The following is a 14,697-nucleotide window of genomic DNA, read 5'->3' on the forward strand; positions in this document are numbered from 1 at the left end:
AATTTTTCCCTCTTTGTTACAATTAGAAGGTAAAATAAATAACTGGTCTTGAGGCCCTCTGCAGCTTGATAGTCATGCTTGTAGTGGAGATTCTCAGGTTGCTTGCTCCCAGTAGACTGGTAAAAATAGAACAAGCAGATGTGGAGGGGAGGCCAGAAGGTGGGGGCATGGGTGAAAGTTGGGACATTCGTGATTTCCAGCCTCTAGGATGTGGTTAATGTTAGGAAACATTGTGGGGTTTACAGTGAAATCTCACTAGCTAGATTTATGTGAAGTTATGGGAGGGGCCAACTGGTTGGCTGGAAAGCAAGATTAAACTTTTTTTTTTTTAAGATTTATTTATTTATTTATTTATTTATTTTTGGTTTTTCGAGACAGGGTTTCTCTGTGTAGTCGTGGCTGTCCTGGAACTCACTCTGTAGCCCAGGCTGGCCTCGAACTCAGAAATCCGCCTGCCTCTGCCTCCCAAGTGCTGGGATTAAAGGCGTGCGCCACCACGCCCGGCCCTATTTATTTATTATATGGAAGTACACTGTAGCTGTCTTCAGACACACCGGAAGAGGGCATTGGGTCCCATTACAGATGGATGTGAGCTACCATGTGGTTGCTGAGATTTGAACTAAGGACCTCTAGAAGAATAGTCACTGTTCTTAACTGCTGAGCCATCTCTCCAGCCCAAGATTAAACATTTTTGAGGATATCTGATACAGGACGATCCTCTACTTCATTGTTGAGGCTTTAAGAAAAATCTAGAATTAAGAGCTTTCTTTATATTAGCAACTAATAAATATGACGAGTCAAAATAAAAACTCTCTCAGCTCATTGTACGGAATGTGCAGATGCTGTTTTAGGTATTGCTAGATAGCTGCTTATTGCATTAATTTTCCCAATATCTGTTTGGCCCAAGTAGGAGCGGGAGAGCGAGTACAAGTGTACCTAAGTGTAAGTGAGTCGGTGAGTTTACTAGAGCACTGGTGAGAGGTGACAGGAATCTAGGGGAGCTCAGAGGAGCGGCATCACTGTTCAGTACCATCCAGCACATATGACAACCTCATGGAAACTACTTTATGGCCTGCTTCCTCTTCTGTATACTTTTGTCCCAAATCTCTTGCAACTCTGGCAATCCCAGGGAGGTCCTATGACCTTTCCCTTTTTCCTATTCCAGAATGTTAGTAATTCTGCTTCTGTGCCCATAGATCCAACTGTTGCTGTGTTTTCAGTTGATTGCTAGGGCTTCCTAGCCCATGGTAATCTCTATATTGTTATCATGGTCGACCTAGAGGAACACTGCACAATGCGATTGATGTCTCATTTAACCGAGTGGAGATGAAGCTTGGAGACTGAGGTGAGAGAATCATTGGAAGATTCAGACATTTTGGGGGTTTGGATCTAGAATGTTTTCTAAGGTTTACTAAGGTTTGGTCTCTGGTGCTTTTCGTGGGTGATGGGGCTGAAGGCTTAGGTCGTTGCGAACCATGTCCATAAAGGACTGTGTTTCCTTGGTCTTTTCTATTTCCAGCTATCTGACAAAATAGCCTCTTTTGTCATATGCTCTTATGATGGTTCTGCTTTGCCAAAAGGTAATGGGACTTGTTAGTGAATAAGCAGAACAGCTGAAGGGGTAAAATGTTGTGCAAACTGGGTATGCACAGGTATTTACCCTCGCCTAAGTGCATTTAAGAATAAACATAGGCCTTTGTGCTGGTTAGGGTGTTTTTTTGTTCTTTTGAGTTCTTGATTCCATAAGTTAAGAGTCACCTGGGAAGATTGCCTGTAGAACAGTTTGTGGGACATTTTCTTAATTTCTGACTGAGGTGGGAGGATCTACCTCAGAATGGGTATTGTGCCTCCTGACAGGGAATAAGCCATGAGGAGCAACCCACTCAGTAGCATTCTTCTGTGGCCTCTCCCTGCCCTGGATTCTCTCAGTGACATGGAAATGTAAGATAAATAACCTTCTCTCCCTCTCCACGTAGTTTTTGGTCAGAATATTTTATTACAACAATAGAAAGCAAACGAAGATAGTCTCCCTAGTGAACTCCTTAACCTTTTGTCAGAGGAGAACATAGGAAAGAGTCCCATGCAAGGCCTTGCTTGCTGCAGGTAATCTAGTCTCTATTCTTTTGTGTCTTGTTTGTGTTCATTTTGGCTTTATAGTCACTGTGATCGGAATCATTGTGTTCCCTTACTGGACTAATTGGACTGAAATTTTCACAAAACTGTTGAATTTAGAAGTATTAAGTTACTTTAGTGCTTTTGTTGTAAAATTGAAAAAAAATCAACATACGTATAGTATGCCTTGGGACTCTGAGGACACCAACGTTCTCAAATGAGTTTCATTATGTAGTTCAGTGCCTGACATAGAGATGTTTCTCCCTATTTACAAATAGGTGATTTTTGCTACAGTACTCAACCCCTTAAGTCTCAAAGAATCATGTATTAAGAAACTTAAGAAAAAGGGGACACTGCCTAGCATGCCCAAGACCCTCGGTTTGATATCCAGCATTGCCCCAAATAACAACTAAAAGACCTGCTCCAGATTAGCAGTATTGCTGTAGTTATCATGTTCTGGAGACAGTCTTTAGATCTTTGAGAAGGATAGTTTTTAAAGAAATGGTCAGGCATTCATTGCTGGTTGTCTTGAAAGAGTAGAAACCTCCTGTTCCTTCACACAAGGTTTTGCCCACATTGTTGCCCATTGCATTCAGGTGCCAGGAATCCCTCAAGATTGCTTCCCACAGGTCTCTCCAAAGCTCTTAAGGAAAGTTTGCTGAACTAAGATGGATTAATGCCAACCTCAAAAGTTGGAATTGCTTCAGTTCTCCAGTCAAGAGACACAGGTTAGCTGAAAGAATTAAACAAAATCCAAAATATATGTAAAATGGATCATTTTGAGAATGTCTGATCTTCATTTTTATCAGTACATTAAAAAAAAAAAAAACCAAAAACCTTAGGCCGGGCAGTGGTGGCACATACCTTTAATCCCAGCACTTGGGAGGCAGAGGCAGGCGGATTTCTGAGTTCAAGGACAGCCAGGGCTACACAGAGAAACCCTGTCTCAAAAAACAAAAAAACAAACTTAGGTAACTTAATGGGAGGGGTGGGTTTCATTTTATTGTTTATGCATATAGGTGTTTTGCCTGTGTATTCATGTGTACGATACGTGTGTGATCTTTGGGACTCAAGTTACAAATGGTTGTGAACTGCCATGTATGTAGATGCTGGGAATCGCACAAAGAGCACCAATTCACAGGTCTAACTTCAAATTTAGGTAACTTTTAAACTCAGACTATTAAAGTGTTGCCCATGAACAGTTTATTTCAGATTTTATTAGTTTCTACTTTCTCAACACTTTATATTGACTGTTCATCCTTACAGAAACGAAACACAAGCATTAGCACATAGTAAACAAGAGAAAGTGGTTCTCTTTTGTTTTCTTTTACAAAGTTTGGATGTTCAGAATAATGTGAAAATGTTTTTATAATTGGGAAGGACTGGTTTGGTTACATAACACTACAGAAGCATTTAACAATTCTATTGTGAATTTGAATTTACTTTAAAACTGAAGAATTCATAATGTAAAAGCTTATTTGGAAAGTAAGTTTTTACATGTTTACTGTCTCCAGTTCCATGTGTAAATCCCAGAAAAAAAAAATGAAGCTGTAAATCTAGTTTAAGAACAGAGCAGATGAATTGATGTTGGGTTTCATGGAGAATAACCATGGTTTCTATAGAAGAGATTGTAACACATGAAATGATATTGCTACAGGTGAAAACCTGAGAGAGCTTGAAAGCCATGGGTATACTGAAGTCTCCACTGAAATGTCGCCTGCAGAGTTGCAGATACTGCAGACTGATGGAGGTCTTGAAGGGCTTAAATAGCTTCCACATAGTTGGCAGGGAGCATACCGGTCCTGCCAGTCCTCTGCACAGTGCCATACATCCAGCCTTCATCAATCGCCTGAGCATTCACTATAGCATCTCCATCCTTAAAGGACACTTCATCCGCATCTGCAGCCATATAGTCATATATAGCACGGAAGATTTTCTGTTCATGGGGATGAAAACAAGGAAAATGCCATATATTGGTAAGAGTGTATGACCTTTTCCATAAATTCAAGTTACAAAGTACAGTGTGCAGCTACCACTAAAACAAAACAACAAAAGCACATGTAAAATATTTGCACGTCATTTGCTGGTAAGTTTATACTTGGAATATATGAAGGCCTCCAACACCAAAACTATTTAAGATGCTAAGGGTTTGAATAAAAGACTTCTCCAAAGGAGCTATCTAAGTGAACAGTCAGCTGGAAAAGATATTTCACTCTTAGCCAAGCTCTCAAGCTATCTAATTATTCTTTCTGCTGGAGAGAGCTCAGTTCATTAAGAGCACTTCCTGTTCTTTCAGAGGATCTGGGTTCAGTTCCTAGTGGCTTACAACAGTCACTGTGACTACTCCAGTACAGTGTCCTTTTATGACCTATATTTATGTTGTACACATAAGTACAGGAAAAAAACACTCATACACATAAAATAAAAATCTTTAAAATGTAATAAGCAAAGGGAAAGAGCCTATTCGTAGGGAGCAGAGGAAGCCCTACTTGAGTCAAGTACTGAGTGAATGTGTATTATTGACATGACTTGTTCATACCAAGGACTCCAGGGCAAAGCCTGTATACAATGCTTTACACCTGGCTGAGACTGGCAAAGCTCAAGAGCTCGCTCTCTCAAAGATTTTTAAAATCTTAAATGTTTTTTTTATTAAATGTCTTATTCATTTACATTTCTTTTTTTAAATTTTTATTTATGTATTTGTGTGTGTATGTATGTATTTATTTATTATTATATGTAAGTACACTGTAGCTGTCCTCATATACTCCAGAAGAGGGCACCAGATTTCGTTAACAATGGTTGTGAGCCACCATGTGGTTGCTGGGATTTGAACTTAGGACCTTTGGAAGAGCAGTCGGCACTTAACCACTGAGCCATCTCGCCAGTCCTCATTTACGTTTCAAATGCTAGCCCTTTCCTAGTTTCCTCTCTGAAAATCCCCTATACCCACTCACTCCCACTTCCTGGCCCTGACATTCCCTTATACTGGGGCATAGAATCTTCGCAAGACCAAGGGCCTCTCCTCCCATTGATGGCCAACTAGGCCATCTTCTGCTACATATGCAGCTAGAGACACAGCTCAGGGGGTGCTGATTAATTCATATTGTTGTTCCTCCTATAGGGCTGCAGACCCCTTCAGCTCCTTGGGTACTCTAGCTCCTTCATTGGGGACCCCTTGTTCCATCTATTAGATGACTGAGCATCCACTTCTTGGGTATTCTAGGTTTCTGGGCTAATATCCACTTATCAGTGAGTGCATATCTAATGACTTCTTTTGTGATTGGGTTACCTCACTCAGGATGATATCCTCCAGATCCATCCATTTGCCTAAGAATTTCATAAATTCATTGTTTTTAATAGCTGAGTAGTACTCCATTGTGTAAATGTATCATATTTTCTGTATCCATTCCTCTGTTGAGGGACATCTGGGTTCTTTCCAGGTTCTGACTATAATAAACAAGGCTGCTATGAACATAGTGGAGCATGTGTCCTTATTACAAGTTGGAGCTGGGCAGTGGTGGCACATGCCTTTAATCCCAGCACTTGGGAGGCAGAGGCAGGCGAATTTCTGAGTTCAAGGCCAGTCTGGTCTACAGAGTGAGTTTCAGGACAGAGAAACCCTGTCTCGAAAAAACAAAAACAAACAAGTTGGAACATCTTCTGGGTATATGCCCAGTAGTGGTATTGCTGGATCTTCTGGTAGAACTATGTTCAATTTTCTGAGTAACTGCCAAACTGATTTCCAGAGTACCTGCTTACAATCCCACCAGCAGTGAAGGAGTGTCCCTCTTTCTCCACATCCTCGCCAGCATCTGCTGTCAACCTGAATTTTTGACCTTAGCCATTCTGACTGGTGTGAGGTGGAATCTCAGTGTTGTTTTGATTTGCATTTCCGTGATGATTAANGGTGTTGAACATTTTTTTTTTTTCAGGTGCTTCTCAGCCATTCTGTATTCTTCAGTTGAGAATTCTTTGTTTAGCTCTGTACCCCATTTCTAAATAGGGTTATTTGGTTTTCTGGAATCCAATTTCTTGAGTTCTTTATATATATTGGATATTAGTCTCCTATCAGATTTAGGATTGGTAAAGATCTTTTCCCAATCTGTTGGTTGGCCTTTTTGTCTTATTGACAGTTTCCTTTCTGGCAAAGCTTTCTTTAGGTGTCCTACTACCAATGTTTATGGACAACTGATAACCTTGTACAAAAACTACAATTGGCACCTTCTTTCTGGATGTTTACAACAGTCTGAGACTGCCCAATAACCTACTGATTCATCAAACCATCTTTTCAGAAAATACCAGAAGCATTATTTTGGACTGAAGTTTAATAAGCATAACTGAGAGACTACAGGAATAAAAAAAAATGAGGCTATGTTAACTGAACTATGAAATAGAGCTAAGACAGCAAGTAATCCACGCCAAGAAATTGTTAATTTCCTCAATTCTCTAATCAAGAGATGGGGGTTAACTGGAAGGATGAAGAGACAAAGACATATTTCTACCGTCTACAAGAAACTCAACTAATAGGTGCCACCTTAAGGTGAAAGGATAGAAAAGAGTATTTCAAGCACATGAGACTAGGATGCAAGCAGGTATAACTATCCTAATATCCAATGGAACAGTTAACCCAGAAGAGATTGTATTTCTAAACATACACACCAAACTCTAGCACAACCAGTTTAATTAAGTATAGTTCCAGAGTTAAAGACAGATTAACTTTCAACTCAGTAATAATAGATGATATAACCTACTTTCTCCAAGTGACAGACTATTGGAGTTGAATGACACATCAGATAGGCCTGATATCAGTGGAATATTTCAATTAATACTAAAGAATATACATTCTACTCAGCAACCCATAGACCACATCTTGAGACACAAACCAAATGTTAACCAAATTCAAAACAATTGAAACAAAATCATTTGTTCTGACCACAATATAATCTTAAAATCAATAGTAAACAATTATCTAGTACTTATACAAAGTCAATGGTGATTAATTAGTGAATGGTGGGGTCAAAGAAATAAGAATAATCTTGAAATGACAAAACTTTTGGGGCACATTAGAAGCAATCCTAAAAACAAAGCTGTGTGGGCTGGAAGGTTGGGGAAGCCCTGGGAAGTAGTTAAGGAAGGGGAAAGGATCTGATGATCATCAAGGAATAGTGCATGGAAAATATTTTTTTTAAGTAAAGCCAGAGCACAAGTAAGTAAATGATTTAATGGTGCAACTCAAGCAACAAGAAGCCAAATGCAGTAGACAGGATAAAACAATAAAAATCAAAGCAGTAATTAATGGGAGAGAAGCAAAGAAAACAATGAATCTAAGAAATGATTCTTGAGACTTTTGGCCCAACTTGTCAAGAGAAAGGTGAGTCAAATGAACAGTATTCGAGAAAAACAACAGACAACAAAGAAATTCGGGTTTATGAGGGAATTTTTTTTTAAACCTATTGTCCATTAAAGCTAGAAGATCTAAAAACACTAAAGCTAGATGAGAACACAACCTTGTATAGACCCATAAGAAGTGAGATTAGAACCATCATAACAAGCCTTCCAACTAAGGCCCAGATAGATTAATAGCAAAGAATTCTACCAATTTTTCAGATATCTATAGACAATCTTTCTTAAAATAGATGTTAGAAACAGAGGGGCACTTCCAAATTTCCTCTATGTAGCCAGTATCACTGTTAATACCAAAACTAGGTAAAGACGGAACAACACGGGTCAACAGAGTATGGAGGCAGAAAATTTAAATACGATATATAGAAGTACACATCAAAAAGGTGACCAGGAACAAGTTAACTTTATCCCAGAGATGCAGGGATATGTAAGTCAGTAGGTGTCATGCATAGACTTTCAGACAAAATTATATGCATATCTCAATGGATATAGAAATTTTCTGATAAAATCCAATGTCTTCATTATAAAAGTCTTAGTATGTATGACAAAGGCTGTGTTTGGCATAACTGTTGCCTTGAAGCACAAGCTATAGCTGTACGATCAAAAGAAAGTTATGGAAACTAGGAATGCTAGTTGGAAAAGGACTCAAACCATATTTATTTGCAGCTATTACACATAAATCCCAAAACTTCCACTAGACAACAAGAAATCAACACTTTTAGTAAAGAACCAGGACACAATCAACTCAGAAAACTTGGTAGGCAACAATACTTAAACATGTGAGAAAGAGATCATAAAAGCATTCCTATTCACAATCTTGGATTAAACTTAACAAAGGAAGTGGAAAACATCTACCATGCAAACTGAAGTCATTGAAAGAGATTGAGACAGATACTACAAAATGGAAAGACTTCCCATGCTCACGGATTGGTAGGATTAATACTGCGAAAACGATCATCCTACCATATGCTGTTTACAACTTCAATACAGTCACACTCACAATAGCTAGAAGTTAAAAAAAAAAATTAAATCCTAAAATTTCATATGGAACCACAAAAGACCCTGGGTAGTCAAAGCAACTCTGAGTGAAAAGAACAGGTAGGAAAAATTGTCATTAGATTTCAAGATATATTGCAGAGCTATAGTGGTAAAAAATGGTATTGTTCTGGATCAAGAATAGACATGCAGCTCAGTGAAACAAAACATCAAACCTTTGAATCCATATAACTTCAGCCATCTGATATTTGACCAAAAACCACACATTGAAGAAAACAGCGTTTTCAATCATTGGTCCTGGCAAAACTGTCCACATGTGAAGAGTGAAAATAGACCTTGCACAAAAGCAAACAACAAATGGGTCAAAGATCTTTTTTTTGGGGGGGGGGGGAGTCAAAGATCTTAATATGAAACCTGAAATATTGAAACTGCTAAAAGAAAAGTAGGCAGTACTCCTCAAGATGTAGACATCCTGAGTAAGATCCATTTCCCTAGGAATAAAGGCCAACAATTTACAAGTGGTACTGCATTAAAAGTTTCTGTGCAGCAAATGAAATGTCCAAGTGTAGAAGCCCACAGTGGGAGAGGATCTTAGCCAGCTGTATATATGATAGATGATTGGTATCCAAAATACATAAAGAACCCAAAAGCCAAACCAACAGTATAACTTTAAAACTGAGACTGAAAATCAGGGACTAGACAAGGCTTCCCACTCTCCTTATCTATTCAATATAGTACTTGAAATTCTAGAGTAGACAACAAAAGGAGGTCAAAGGGATTCAAATTGGAAAGGAAGAAATCAAAATATCACTACTTGCAGATGATATGATAGTATACTTAAGTGACCCCAAACATTCCACCAGAGAACTCCTAAACCTGATAAAGAACTTCAGCAAAGTGGCTGGATATAAAATTAAACAAATCAGTAGCCTTCCTATATCAAAGAATAAATGTGCTGAGAAAGAAATTAGGGAAACCACCCTCCACGATAGTCACAAACACTATAAAAATATCTTGGTGTGGCTCTAGCCAAACAAGTGAAAGAGATCGAAGATCTCGGCAGGTGGAAAGATCTCCCGTGCTTGTGGATTGGGAGGATTAATCGAGGAAAAATGGCTATCTTGTTGAAAACAATCTACAGATTCAATGCAATCCCCATCAGAATTCCAACTCAATTCTTCATAGAGTTAGAGCAATTTTCAAATTCATTTTGAATAAAAAAAAAAAACTTAGGTTAGCAAAAACTATTCTCACCAATAAAAGAACTATTTAGGAATCACCATCGTGACCTCAAGCTGTACTACAGAGCAACAGTGATAAAAACTGCATGGTACTGGTACAGTGACAGGCTGGTAGATCAGTGGAATAGAATTGAAGACCCACAAATGAACCCCACACACCTACAGTCACTTGATTTTTGACCCAGAAACTAAAACCATCCAGTGGAAAAAAGACAGCATTTTCAACAAAAGGTGCTGGTTCAACTGGCAGTCAACATGTAGGCAACTGATGAGAGAAGAGAATTAGTCTGGAGTGAGCCCCTTAATTGGCTATCTAATACCAAGTAGTCAGCCCTAAACACACACACACACTGCTTTATGAACCTAGCAGGCTGTATATACATACTTATCTGTGATTTGTGCCCATTACTCTTTACTTACCCCTGCAGTAGATGGGTGTGATGGGATAGAGGACAGTGTTGTCTGCTGGGTGGCAACTGAAGATGACCGTTGCTGTGGGAGCTGAGTGGTTTTCACATGTTTGTATGCTGCAGAGAAGGAAGAAACAGGTTGTAAAGGCATGTGGTAGATAGCACATCTGTGCTTACCAGCCAAGCAATGTCTTTTCTCAGTGACTCCTGTGGAGAGATGAGCTAGTAAAATTATGAAGGTCATTAAACATGCAATTCCATACATAATTCTAGGTTTTTTTTCTCAGCAAAGTAGTAACTTTTAAATTTTAAATATTGTTTAGAACAATCAGTGAGCTGACTGACCTCTTGACTGTTAGTACCATTCCCTTAGTGGTTTTTGTGGTTGTGTTTGAGACAAAGTCTGTGTAGCACAGGCTTGCCTCAGATTTGCAGCCCTCCTGTGGGAGCCTCCCAAATGCTGGGATTACAGGTGTGCACGACCACGCCCATTTAGAAAAGTCTCCTTATACCTGTTGAGGTTGCAGAGAAGAAGGCACCTCCATCACTGTATGTGGAAAGGCGCTGGTCCGCAGCTTCGGAGTGCTCAGATTTTTCCTCGCCCCCACTGATACTCAGTGCACTGGCAGATCTTGACTGGTCCCGGCTCCGGCGTTGAGCTTGGACTGGTAGACATGTGGAAAAGATAAGATTTTATGGGAGGGAAGCCCCTTTGTGTTTTTGTTTGTTTTGTCAAGCATATAGTTCTAAGCAGTTTGCTATGGCTGACATATAATTCCTCTAGTGTGTAGCTGTTCTTTATGCATGAGAATTTAAATAGCGAAAGATGGCCTAAGTGGCTCAAGGAGGTATCACACTGAAGTCATCTGTCTTTAACTATGGGCCTTCCCACCACCATACCCTTTCCTGGCTCACTTCAACAAATAGAGAGAGCAGTCATATTCACACTTCATTTTTGGTTTCTCCAGAAAGGCCTCACTCATTTCCAGATGGATGGAGGTTCCTTTCCTATGTTTCATGGTCTTGTGGGCACAATCTTAAAATTATAAGTGTCAGGGTAGAACAGGTCTCTATCCACAGACTACAGTATAAGTCTTTAAAGAACAGCACAGCTTCCTTCACTTTAAAAAGAACAGCACAGCATGATACTTTACTTTTTTTTTTTTTTTATATAAAGTTGCACCATGTAGCCCTGGCTGGCCTGGAACTCAATGTGTAGAATAAGCACAAAGAGATCTGTTTGCCTCCTGATTACTGGGATTAAAGGGGTACAAAAGGTCTGACCCATTGGTTTATTTTCTACATGAGCAGACAGTATGAATATCCCCTAACACAAATAGTTCAAAATGATCCTGATGAACGTGTATATTCTCTTCCCTTTGCCCATGTAATTTTTTTCTCTAACAAAGGGTAACTTTTCTCGTTAGAAGAATATAGAAATGATAATGGGATCTGAAGGAGACAGGAAGTGAAACAGTTTGTCAAAATTCTTTTCCTAAAGCAAGTATACTTAGTTTAGTTTGGCTCACCAGCCACCAAGCAAGCTCAGAAGATGCAAAACCCTGGAGGGAAAGAACACTCATTGATTCTAGTCCACTAGACAGTAGTGGATGGGTATACCATTAATCATGTGCAAACTTCGGGACTGAATGTTGTCTTCTGCCGGATCATAGTCAAACACTGAACCAGGGTTAGTACGCCAGACACGCAGACCTGAAAAGAAAGAGAGTATTCAGAACAAATGTTCTAGCATTTGCCTGTATCTAGAGATGCAAGCAAGAGTGTCAGCAATCAGGAGGGCTGGGCTTCTCCTACTTAGTTTAGGTTCTGGTCTTCTCAGAGCAAAGGTGGCAGAAGATAGTACTCAGATCTCAGATTGCAAACTGGCAATGGGGCTTTCTCAGATTTGGGTCCTTTGCCTTCCACTTGGTGTCAGTTTGTTTCCATTTACCTGTAATGGTATCTTGATCCTGGTCATTCCGCTTTTGTTCCATTTCCACCACTTTTCTCTGAATACCTCGGTAGTTAATGTCACTGAAGTCCTGTGTGTTTTTCTTTACTCGTTCAGTGATAGGGTCTGTCACCACTGGTGTAAAGCAGCCTTTGTGTTTCTCAAAGTCTTCATGATATTTCACCTGAAATAGGAATTTACTTCTTGAAAATACAGTAGTATAGTAGTGTGACCATCTCTGTTTGAATATATCCCAGCAGGCTGGTCAGCCAATCATAAAGGATTCTGTGGCTGGAAAAACAGCTCGGTGGTTCAGAGCACATGCTCTCACAGAGGATCTGTGTTGAGTTCCCAGTTCACATGAGATAGTCCATAAACGTATGTAACTCTAGTTCTAAGAGATTTGATACCCTTCTTCTGGCCTCCGTGGGCACTGCACACACATCGTACACATACATATAAATGTATACATATTTAAACAAGAGTTTTTGACTTACTGTTGAGATGTGCCGTTGGGTTTCCCTAACCCGCCTCATCTCTGGAGTATCTAGCACATAGGCAGCTTTCCCTTGTATTTGTTTCCGGAAGCTATCGGAGTAAAGAACCTATGGAGGAGAGACGTCTATGAGTACATGGCATGGCCTTGTTCTAATTCTTAAGCTCAAAGACTAACAGATTGAAATAGAAGTAACTGCCGAGGTTAGTTTAAGTCAAAAGACAGTAGCCAGATATTTGGACCTAGTGTACCAGATCAGCACAAGGACTGGCAAGACTTGCATCAGAAGACACAAGACTTGTTTTGACTTTGGAAATGAAAATGTTTCATTTCCAAAGTCAAAGGAGCACAGTATAAGTCTGAAAGAGAGAAAGAAAGTGTCCTCTTGAATTTACTGGGAATTGCAATACAGCATCAGAATACTTAATGACACTTTTTACATTAAATCTGATACTGATCATTTGTCTTAGGTAATGTCCAGACTACATGAACCAATATGCCAAAGGGGGGAAAAAAAACAGAGTCTTCCAGACACAAGAATATCAAAGTGAAGACAGAAATTTCAGAGCATTACCTATTTAGTAAAGTACCTTAGAAATAACAGCAGAAGGTTGAAGATGTTAGGAGAGGGGGGTCAATTTGTTTTAGCTGGTTATGAGAAACGACCTTAGAGTCAAATGTGAGAGGAGAAAACCATAGGTGATTATTGTATCTTTAGTACAGTTTGGAATGGAAAAAGCACAGTTGTGTTAATTTTAGTGTACATTTTCAGGAAAAGAAGTGCACATTTTTATGATGTTAAAAAATCTCCCAAGATGTTGCATTATCCATTATTTTTAAATTTTAGTGTGTTTTCAGTTGAATGAGAAAGGCGTGTTTTCATGATGTTAAAATGTTAATTCCAAGGTCTTCCACTGCTCTATTGAATTGGGAAATACCGAGCTAATGTTTTCTTGGTTGCGTTTGGCTCTCTCCATGTCTGGAGTGACAGGCGTTGGTGTTGCTTTTCTCATGTTCTCTTTGTACAATACCTAGGGGAGCCGAGAGTATCCCGACATCAGAGAGCAAAGGAAAAAAAAAAACAGTTCTGAGAAGTCACTGTTGAGCTATTGTTACGGCCCAATTATGTCACACAGTATAAGAAACACTTCAGGAGGAGAAAGCCATTAAATTGTTACAGTAGAAAGCAAGAGATAAGACTTGAACTCAGTGTGAACTAGCAAAGGTGAGTGGTTGTTTTTAAGTGGCCAAGGAAGAATTTGAAAAGGTATCAAGAGGCCTTGGAAACACTGTGAGAAGAATTAGTGGTATGGCCGTGATGATCAGGCTTGTTAGAATTGTAATGGTTTATTTTTGCTCTCAAATACCGAGCTAAAGTTTTCTTGATTGCGTTTGACTCTTTCCATCTCAGGAGTGAAGGGTGTGGGGGTTGCTTTCCCCAGGTTCTCTTTGTATAGCACCTGTTAGAAACAAAGGTGGACCTGCAAGTCACTCACAAGGAGGCAATATTCGCTATTAAATATATATGCATATATATATGTATGTATATATATATATACATACAGTTGGGGTGGGAGAGGGAAATGTTAGGTGTAACCTATTACTACTAGTGAAACTAGCTCTCAAGAAAAAAAGCAAAATTAGTTAATGGCAATAATGAATGTTGTGGGGTGTTTAGAGGAGATAAGAGCACAACTGGCACTTTATTTGGTTTTAACCTAGGATGGGATTAAGAGCAGGCCAAACTGCAAGAGTTACTTTGTAAAATCAGAAGCACTTTTCATTTCTCAAGACAATACCGAGCTAATGTTTTCTTGATTGCGTTTGACTCTCTGCATCTCTGGAGTGACAGGGGTTGGGGTGGCTTTCCCCACATTTTCTTTGTACAAAACCTAAATGAGTCCAGTGGATCCAAAAATCCAAAAGGAGACACAACAAAAAAGAGTTACAATTACCAAAAGAAGAAATGGAATGGTATATTAATTTTTGATGAGGCTCTGGGCACCAAGTCATTTAGGCGCTAAGGTTAGACAGCGGTCAATGTTTTTAAAGGAGAAGTTGACTGTAGTTAGAGCAAGACACACATTC

General features: G+C 39.3%; 1 protein-coding gene across 2 annotated transcripts in view; it reads right to left on the reverse strand.

Moving 5' to 3' along the window:
• Positions 1–3,650: 3,650 nt before the first annotated feature.
• Positions 3,651–14,697, reverse strand: part of Neb (nebulin) — a 200,705-nt gene continuing 189,658 nt past the window's right edge. For both annotated transcript variants that reach the window (XM_021181047.2, XM_021181053.2), the window contains exons 141-149: positions 14,409–14,501; positions 13,977–14,069; positions 13,548–13,640; positions 12,611–12,718; positions 12,114–12,297; positions 11,783–11,875; positions 10,675–10,827; positions 10,173–10,279; positions 3,651–4,048 (exon numbers count right to left, since the gene is read on the reverse strand). In XM_021181047.2, coding sequence (XP_021036706.1) covers positions 3,875–4,048; positions 10,173–10,279; positions 10,675–10,827; positions 11,783–11,875; positions 12,114–12,297; positions 12,611–12,718; positions 13,548–13,640; positions 13,977–14,069; positions 14,409–14,501 — 1,098 coding nt within the window. In that variant the 3' untranslated portion in view covers positions 3,651–3,874. The remainder of the gene's footprint in view (positions 4,049–10,172; positions 10,280–10,674; positions 10,828–11,782; positions 11,876–12,113; positions 12,298–12,610; positions 12,719–13,547; positions 13,641–13,976; positions 14,070–14,408; positions 14,502–14,697) is intronic.

This window comes from Mus caroli, chromosome 2, assembly GCF_900094665.2.
Source record: "Mus caroli chromosome 2, CAROLI_EIJ_v1.1, whole genome shotgun sequence".
In the NCBI taxonomy this organism is placed as follows: domain Eukaryota; kingdom Metazoa; phylum Chordata; class Mammalia; order Rodentia; family Muridae; genus Mus; species Mus caroli.